The sequence below is a fragment of the Nilaparvata lugens genome, chromosome 1 (genome assembly GCF_014356525.2).
Source record: "Nilaparvata lugens isolate BPH chromosome 1, ASM1435652v1, whole genome shotgun sequence".
Taxonomy (NCBI): domain Eukaryota; kingdom Metazoa; phylum Arthropoda; class Insecta; order Hemiptera; family Delphacidae; genus Nilaparvata; species Nilaparvata lugens.
This window is the reverse complement of record NC_052504.1, coordinates 62,901,004-62,911,079: the sequence shown is the minus strand read 5'-3', so window position 1 is coordinate 62,911,079 and position 10,076 is coordinate 62,901,004. Positions and strand designations below refer to the sequence as shown.

Here is a 10,076-nt window from a genome sequence, read left to right as displayed (position 1 = left end):
CGTTAATGATTAAAAAAGGTTATGATCCTTCTAATGGATTGAACATACACATCAGGATAAAAACGTATTATGGGTTATTGTAGGGGTTATAGATTTTTTACGTTGATAGAGTCAGGGTTGGATTGAGACCCCATAGATATGAACAATGGTAATCGGTCAATTTTTTCCGTTGTGGTTTGACTGTATCATAGCCTTAATTTTTAGTGATGTAATTTTTTTTCAAAATTCCTTATTTTCCGGATGTGTATTAGTGATTTTGTTGTTTTGCTTTGTGTTTTTGGCTCTTATGCCGGCCTTTTTGAAGATAATAATAAATATGTTTTGGTATAAAATTTAGAATTTCGAAATAGGCGGACATATCTAGAAAATATTCGAGTCTATACCTAATTCATGCAGGTGAACGGGCTAGAGTCAAGAAAACTTCAATTAATTTTACCATGCCTGATTTAAAGCCTTTAACTCTTAAAGGTGTCGTCGATAAATTTGTGCATGATATGTAGTTCTTATTCAGTGGTTTAGATTTGTACAAAATTGAGCTGTTCCTTTGTATTCTGAAGCTTTACCTTAAAAAATATTCATAATATAACGAAATAAATAATATCATGGATGTTGGAGTGTAATCTTACACTGATACTGCCACTACGAATCTTGCTATCTACAAACAAAAGAGTAGATAGTCTTCCGGGTCTTAAAAAACATTTTTCAGCTCTATATGTGGGGCAGATGAGTTACATAAGATGTTAGAGTACCTTTTGTTCAGTCATTCAATGAGCCACTTCATGTTGGAAAGATAAGTGCTGTGATTACATGTGCTGTAAATTTGATTCCAAGTTTCACTATCATTCAATAGATAAGGAAGAAGAAACACCGAGGTTTTAAAATCGTCTTCGTCTAGTTCAAGCTTGAGATTAATCAGATGTGAATGTGGCTTGAGTGGATTTTCTGTTTATGATGCAGTCTTATCCTTTTGTCGTGGGCCTTGTCTTGTTATTTTGTCTAGCTCGACTAGGTTAGTATAATAATTCAAATACTATTAATACTTTATTTTGTAGACTATCATTGGCATAATATTTTTTCTCTCTCGCACTCATGTGATGTGTTGTAAATACTGTATATTTTTTACAATCGCCCTCTTATATTACACACATGTGTGGAGAAGCCAGTCTATTGCTGTATTTCCCATAAGGTCTATAGTTTCAATCAGGTACTTGTGAATGAGAATACTGCGTGAGGTCTACTGTTCACAGAACTACTAGTACTGATGAAAAATGATGTGATTCGCTTTATAGTAACGAACAAACACACTCGTAATCATCACACCCCAGTTATATCTAACTAGCAGCAGCAGGGATCTTATAAATCACATTTAAAACATGACGTTTTATGTTTTAGTGGAAATGAAAAAACCAGAACAGCTATGTGAGTCACGTAGTGAAGGAGAGGCACACCTATTCTACTGCCAAGATATTATGGCGCATGAATAACAGAATAAAAGCGAAAAACTGCTGCCGAGAACTAGAGAAAAGCGGAAGTCTACATAAAACTACTTCTTGAGAGAGAAGCTGGATTATCAGCGGACTAAGTTTTCTTCCTGTCTCTTAAAAATGAGAACTCTATGGCGTAGCAGCTAGCTGAAAAGCCCCTGGCTTTCTCGATACACAAAACCGTAAGATAAGACCTCCAGGATGGCTCAGTCATCCACGCCACAATACTTGGCTTGTTGCGTTCAAAGGCTGCAGGCTGCGATACAGCATAATATCTACTTGACAGTTCGCAGCAAGAATCAATTTTGGCCTTGACCGATACACCAGAATAGAAACCTTGGAACGTTAATAATTAAAAAAGGTTATGATCCTTCTAATGGATTGAACATACACATCAGGATAAAAACGTATTATGGGTTATTGTAGGGGTTATAGATTTTTGACGTTGATAGAGTCAGGGTTGGATTGAGACCCCATAGATATGAACAATGGTAATCGGTCAATTTTTTCCGTTGTGGTTTGACTGTATCATAGCCTCAATTTTTGTGATGTAATTTTTTTTCAAAATTCCTTATTTTCCGGATGTGTATTAGTGATTTTGTTGTTTTGCTTTGTGTTTTTGGCTCTTATGCCGGCCTTTTTAAAGATAATAATAAATATGTTTTGGTATAAAATTTAGAATTTCGAAATAGGAGGACATATCTAGAAAATATTCGAGTCTATACCTAATTCATGCAGGTGAACGGGCTAGAGTCAAGAAAACTTCAATTAATTTTACCATGCCTGATTTAAAGCCTTTAACTCTTAAAGGTGTCGTCGATAAATTTGTGCATGATATGTAGTTCTTATTCAGTGGTTTAGATTTGTACAAAATTGAGCTGTGCCTTTGTATTCTGAAGCTTTACCTTGAAAAATATTCATAATATAACGAAATAAATAATATCATGAATGTTGGAGTGTAATCTTACACTGATACTGCCACTACGAATCTTGCTATCTACAAACAAAAGAGTAGATAGTCTTCCGGGTCTTAAAAACATTTTTCAGCTCTATATGTGGGGCAGATGAGTTACATAAGATGTTAGAGTACCTTTTGTTCAGTCATTCAATGAGCCACTTCATGTTGGAAAGATATAAGTGCTGTGATTACATGTGCTGTAAATTTGATTCCAAGTTTCACTATCATTCAATAGATAAGGAAGAAGAAACACCGAGGTTTTAAAATCGTCTTCGTCTAGTTCAAGCTTGAAATTAATCAGTTTTGAATGTGGCTTGAGTGGATTTTCTGTTTATGATGCAGTCTTATCCTTTTGTCGTGGGCCTTGTCTTGTTATTTTGTCTAGCTCGACTAGGTTAGTATAATAATTCAAATACTATTAATACTTTATTTTGTAGACTATCATTTGCATAATATTTTTTCTCTCTCGCACTCATGTGATGTGTTGTAAATACTGTATATTTTTTACAATCGCCCTCTTATATTGCTCTCATTTTTGATATCATCCATTTATTATCATCACCATTCATCTATCATCTATTATCCAGACTTGATAATATAGAATGTGGCAGGGTAGCCAAGTAACATTACATCACAGGCTGGAACATGAGGATATTGTTCTAGAATAGGAGAAATCATCACTAGACAATATCTATAATAGTTCACAATACATAATTTCTGCTTCAGCAGATGTGTTCACGGAAGTAGTTGAATTGCTACCCATACAATCAATAAACATGTGAGAAACGTACGTGGCATTTCTATATTTTTGTTGCAATTGCTTGAATGAATCATCATTGATTGGAGCCGTGAAGCTCGCCAAGCAGAGTCATGCTTCTTATTCTATTATTTAGTCGAATGCTGCAATATCAATCTATATAAATAAAAATCGAGCCTCAAAATTTGACATTCAATAACTTTTTTATTTGTGCACCGAATTTGATGATTTTTTTTAGTTGTGTTCCTTATGTTCAGGACCAGGTTTATGGCCTTTCAAATTTATTATCCGACTTCAGGACTCTTTCCTACGGTCCTTCAAAGTTCACATGTAATCCTTATGCGAGAAGATTTGTGAGCTGGCCACACACAGAAATAAAAATCAGCTGTTATAATCATTGCGTCATCCAACAGCCGTCGATAGATCTGTTTTCAGGTGCATTTCAATAATGGCCATCAAACTGAAGATATTGTCCACTGTTGAGTAGTTCTGTCTGAAACCCGCCTGGAGCTCGTTCAGGATGTTGTGATGATGGATCCACGTCTTCAGCCTCTCCAAGATGAGACCAGTAAACAGTTTTGCTCCAGTATTACCAAACGATATTCCTCTATAATTGGAAGCATCCTCTGGATCACCTTTCTTGAAGATTGGAAACACAATCGAAGTATGGAAGTCCTGTGGAACGACATGAGAAACGTTGTAGATGCTATTGAAGACCTCCAACAATCTGTTCATGAATACTGTTGGAGCATTCTTGTAAAATTCGTACGGAATTCTGTCTTCGCCTGGGGCTTTGCCATCCTTTACGTGAAGAATCACCTTATCTGGTTCCTCCTTTCGAAACGGTGCATCTAGAAAGTCATCACGCACATAGGGTTCAGGATACAACATTCTATCAGCCAGTACTATTGGATTCAACTAAACCTTGAAATGCTGCACCCAGTCTTTCAAAGAAATACTTGCTCCTGACATATTTTGCTTCTTCTTCAGTTGCCTAACCAGTTTCCAAAACTCTCTGGAGTCTCTCACCGTCTGAAAACTATCTGCACATTTCTTCCAGTAAGCCTTTTTCTTTTCTCCACAGTCTTTTGTATTCCGAGTTCGCGTGAATGTACTTCCTCTTTATAGCATCTGAATCAGTTTTTCTGTACTCATTGAGTAATTTGAAGGTTTCTTCTCTTTTTCTATGGCATTCTTTGTCGAACCACTCAGCTTGCATCCTTGAATTTCCTTGAACATTTCCCCAGTGCCACCCATGCAAGTAATGACTTTTATTAATAGCTTCAATAAGATAGCACCAGTCATCTTCCAAGTCAATATTCCAGATATCATTCCTGTTAATGACTTCCTCTAGCCGCCTCGGGTATTCAGCTCTTTTTGATGAGACCCATCTCAGCTTCGGTCTAATTGGCAATATGTTTTTGGATTGTCTTCCTGCTCCTGCAATCTTTATAGTTGCGGATTTTGAGATATTTTGCCTCTAAACATTTTCGAAGGATCAAAAAGGATCCTATTAAGTAAGGTTATGAACATTGTAAGGTGAACGCCATATGAAACTGAGATAATTTACACATCATATTCTAACATAGTTATGTTGTAATCATTGGGAAGCTTGAAATAAGCAGCTTCCCAATGTCTCAGATACAGAGTAATGGCCAGCAACGGTCACAGTTATCACATGGTTATTCAAAAGTATCTTAGTTATTCTTTGAGTATCTATAGTGAAGGTCCACTTTATTATGGTAGTGTGTGATTTGCAATGGTGTTGCTATCCTTGTGTATCATTCAACAAAGCAGATGGCGCTATCTCTTTCACGCATTGCAAGGTTGCCACATCGATTATCAACAATGTGGAAATTCAACTAATTGACAACATAGGGTTAAGGATTAGGTTTTATTTAGGCTATATTCAATATTTTCATAATAATAGGTCAGGTTTTTGCTTTGAAATTGCAATATGATAGAAGGGGCTAGGGTCCAGGTGGAGTTATGTTTTTTGTTATTTCAAAGATGACAAGATAGGTTAGGGGGTTAGGGGGTTAGGAGTCTGCTTTGAAATCCAAAATATTGAATGTGAAAGGGTGAGGGGTTAGGTTTTTTAAGTTATATTCAATAATGTTTCATAAGGCTAGGTTAGGTTTTTGCTTTGGAATTGCAATATGCTAGAAGGGGCTAGGGTCCAGGTAGAGTTATGTTTTTTGTTGTTTTAAAGGTGAAAGGATAGGTTAGGGGGTTAGGAGTTTGCTTTGTAATCCAAATTATTGAATGTGAAAGGGGTTAGGTTTTTTTAAGTTATATTTAATAATATTTCATGAGGCTGGGTTAGGTTTTTGCTTTAAAATTGAAATATGCTAGAAAGGGCTAGGGTACAGGTAGAATTATGGTTTTTGATATTTCAAAGGTGAAAAGATAGGTTAGGGGGTTGGGATTTTGCTTTACAATTGCAATATGCTGGAAGGGATTCCGGGTTTTTACCTAGATTTATGTTTAATAATGTTTTAAATATTAAAGGGGAGGTTGAGGGGTTAGGTTTTGGCTTTGAAATGACAATATGCTGACTTAGTTGTAGTGTTTTTTAACATTAGTTAAATAACAACCGTTATATTTTATTGATTATATTATTGAAAAGTACTCTTTCTTTTATAAAATGAAATGATGATTATATGTTGAATACTAAATCGAATTTAATGATAAATCATCATTGGATAATAATATCAACATCAAAATGGAATGACGGCTCCAGTTAAGGTGCTTGGTAATCATCATCACAAAGAACATTACATTCAAAGAACTGACTGAATGGAACGGGAAAAAACCGTTACTAACGCATGCGCGATTGCTGTCTGAGACCGAGAGTGGTTTGTATAAGAACAGAGCACAGAGATTTTCTTTGGTTAGGGGTTTGTTGATAATTCTTTTCTCAAATTCAAATTCTATTGCCATCAAAAATCACATTGATAACTTTCTTAATAGACAACAAGATTACAAAAAAAAAAAAAAAATGTCAAACATATACCTACATTTATTTGTAGCATGGCCAGAAAAAGGCAAACCTTAGCCGTGAGTTCATTCAATATAACTTCAATATAACAATATTCACTATATTTTTTTGTTAATATTTAATGAATAAAAAGTACAAGTTGATGAGAGATATGAGTAATTCCTTATATTTGATCCGAATGGTTATTCATATTGAAGTAGTCGGGGTCACTGCAATCAAAAGTTTTTTATTCTGTAGCTAATAAATTTCATACATATTTTTGAATTGAATTGAATTACTAAAACATATTGATTCATTGATTGTTGTATCCAGTGTCCATAGTGGAAGTGACTGAACTACTCAAAATTAAGGGGCTCACTGGTCCCTCATAGAATTTATAGTATTCCTGGTGATTGAGCCTGTCTTTTTTCAGCGTTGACTATTAATAATAGGTAAAACTTTATTTACAATTAGCTTAGCCGGCGAACTTTGTACCGCCAAAAAGTCAATATATTTCATGTCACACTTGACTTTATTTGGTCAATCATGAAATTTATCTGACAATAGATATTTTCATTTACATCTCAATACGGACTTCCTATGTGCTTAGTCATGCAGCATTCATCATTCCGAAAAAATATTCTACTCAATCAATTTGTAGTAATATCTATCAGTAAAGTGTTGAATTAAAAAAAATAAGAATAGATAGGTGTTTCAGAAATGAATTCAATGTTTTCATAGTTGTTGATTGTCAATGGATGGTTCATCTATGCGATGTATGATGGATCACACAGAATTCCATATTCTTTCCATCTTCCATTTTAGGATGATATAAGCTGAGCTAAATTCAAATTTTTTTTTATTATTCTTTCATTCCTCAGTAGTTAATGGATGCAATATGAACAACTCTCTTTCATGAGTTGAATATTTTTTTCCAACATTTTCCAGTTTTTCAATGATAGGAGAGTGATAATTATTTGTATAGGTCTTCTAAGGAACGATTATCTTCAGCTGGTACCAATCAACTACACTAACTTCAACTCCAAACTATCGTTTCAATACCAGTACACAATTTATCACAGGGTGACGTGTACATAATAAAACTGGTTGACGAGTTACCAAATTAATTATTAAGTTGTAATTTCATGTACCTCACTTTTGTGTTATGGCAAGATAACTATCCTGAACTGAATAGGAGAAGAGTTATTACCATAACTTCTATCATTAAAATCCAATAGCTTCGGTTTATGATTTTGATATTGTATTTGTGATATCATAATTATGCTGATTGATAATGACTTCTTGAATCACTATGGATAAAATAAATCTGGGAATGAAATACAGTGAAAATAGAAAGAAAGTCAATTATTTTCTCTTGACACTTGAAAATCAATAATTTCGATTGGCTCTATGAATTGAAAAATATTTTAATATTGAAAAAAAAGATGAGCAACATCTCATATTTTCCTATTGTTCCTCTCAGTCTATATTGGGGAATGAACAGGATAATAACTCGTACTATATAGGGGAAAAACTTTCCGATCCTGAATGTTTCAACTTTCCCTTTCCAGTAATTACAATATTTCGTAAGATGATTAGTCCAATATGTTGACAAATGTCCATCTGGTTTAGAAATTGGGAAGCATTTCTTACAAAATCAACTCGAAGTTAACCAAGTTTCAACCAAACCTGAAATCGGATAAAAAATTCGAAATTGAATTGTATGCTACAACTAGGTCCATGACAAGAATAATGAGGTGATGTCATAAGTAATTCTCACTTCTTGTTATTATTCATTGTGAACTCATTAGCAGTGCATTGAAAGTAGAATGATGTTATGATGCCTGAGACAACTATGGGCTTCGGCAATACTAGTATAGCATGGTCAAATATAGGATTATTATATGATTGTTACAGGATTATAGTTAGTAAGCACTTCACATTGATGAAGGGGATCAATATATTGCATCATATACATTGTTTATCTTTAATTTATTTCTACATATTCATTATTTTCAATACCGTACTGTCAAGGATCAGCTTTTCAATGGAAGGATAAATTCTAAGATGAAATTTTTAACATGGAGAAAATAATAGTATTTGCATCTTCTAAGAAAGCATAACTTAATGCACAGGGGAAAAGTAATCAGTAAAGGAAGTACCTTTTATTGCATCAATAGACAATTCTGTTGTGCGGAAATATTAGATGGGAGAAGCTTCGAAATTGAGAGCCAGTTTCTGATTTTTACTTTCCTTGCCCTATTACCATAGGTAAGGAAAGTATTGCTTTCCAAAAAAATTCAAGGTACCCTAATTTCAAGTTTTCTATACGTTTCAAGGTCCTCTGAGTCAAAAAACATGATTTTTGGGTGTTGGTCTGAGTGTGTGTATGTGTGTATGTGTGTGTGTGTGTGTGTGTGTGTGTGTGTGTGTGTGTGTGTGTGTGTGTGTGTGTGTGTGTGTGTGTGTGTGTGTGTGTGTGTGTGTGTGTGTGTGTGTATGTGTGTGTGTGTGTGTGAACACGCGATAACTCCATTCCTAATTGACCGATTGACTTTAAATTTTAAACTTAAGGTCCTTATACCATGAGGATCCGACAATAAGAAATTCAATTCAAAATGGCGGATAATTACTAAAAAAATAATGTTTTTCACGGTTTTCTCGAAAACGGCTCTTACGATTTTCTTCAAATTTATACCATGAATATACCATGAGTCTTCTTTCTGGAAACTAATGGGGGTCCACCCCCATCCTTGAGAAATGGACTTTGTAACCTCCTTCTCGTGCATGAGGTAGGTAGGTAGAGCAGTTCATGAAAAGAACACATAGTCGAGATATTTCATCTGTGGAACAGCTGTTTTGACGACTTTAAAAAAAAATCATCGAATTTCACAATTTACACGAAGGAAAAAGTACTCTGAAAACAATTATAATATATACACATTTACAGAAGTGTGATCGTAGTTTCAAATATGTTGCCGCCAATCGTCATTATGTTATTCCCCTAAATTATTCTCGTTAAAGAATGGGGCTTACAGTTTAATGAGCAAGGAAAGTTGTGTAAGTGTACCACACCAGATTTTTGTACAGGAAAACTTCAAAGTGGACATCAGAGCATACAAGGGATTAAACTGATTCTGCCTATGCAGATTGTAGGCTCGTTCATCTTGCCCTGAATGTTAACATCAGCCGTATAATTGGTGTTTATTAAAATGATGTTCAGAGTCGAGCTTTGTATGTCGACTGAAGAGAATTGGCCTGTGTGACAGTGTAGGTTCAAGTACCTGCGTCTCTCTAATTGAATGAAACACCTTCTCTCAGTGTCAGCCACACTAAAGAACTGAGATATCGTTGAGCGCGGTTCAATCTGTAGCTGCTTTGACGCTTTCCTCCTTCACAAGAGATTAGCGGGCCGTCAAATCTGTTGCAGAATGTTATTAAACTAATCTCCAAGTATTCAGTTTCGTCTATATAGCTCGTGCTAGGAATCAATTCACCCCCTCGCCATAGAGACTCTTCGCTGGAAGCTGGATTGAATCAATTTCGAGTCATAAAATTGTCTCTGCTTCCTGCTGCAAAGAGACTCTATTTTTCTGGTGCTGACATGCAAATTTCACTACTCATCCAGATTCAAGATTCAAAGTTCCCTTAATGTATTTTGGTTCTGTTCATGATTGTTATCGCTTAAATTAACTTGGATAGATTCATCGATTACTAAATATTCAACAAAGCTCAATAAATATATTACCATTCACAATTTAATCAAGTTCTTTGAGAATTTGATAAGGCCTGATTTTCAGATTGAATATTTTTAATTAAATCAGGAATTCCCTGTAAAACGTTCTCATTATGATGGTCTGATTACTCAATAATATTAAAATTTTAATATAATATAAA

At 34.7% G+C, this 10,076-nt stretch overlaps 1 protein-coding gene across 5 annotated transcripts in view; it reads left to right on the top strand.

Annotated features, from left to right (window-relative positions):
* The first annotated feature begins 762 nt into the window (after positions 1-762).
* The window catches only part of LOC111054923 (trypsin-like), a 90,049-nt gene continuing 80,735 nt past the window's right edge, over positions 763-10,076 (top strand). The window contains exon 1 of one of the 5 annotated variants that reach the window (XM_039439022.1): positions 763-1,009. In XM_039439022.1, coding sequence (XP_039294956.1) covers positions 949-1,009 — 61 coding nt within the window. In that variant the 5' untranslated portion in view covers positions 763-948. Of the gene's footprint in view, positions 1,010-2,661; positions 2,837-10,076 lie in introns of those variants that run through there. The other 4 variants (XM_039439047.1, XM_039439019.1, XM_039439039.1 and 1 more) reach the window with 4 other exon arrangements.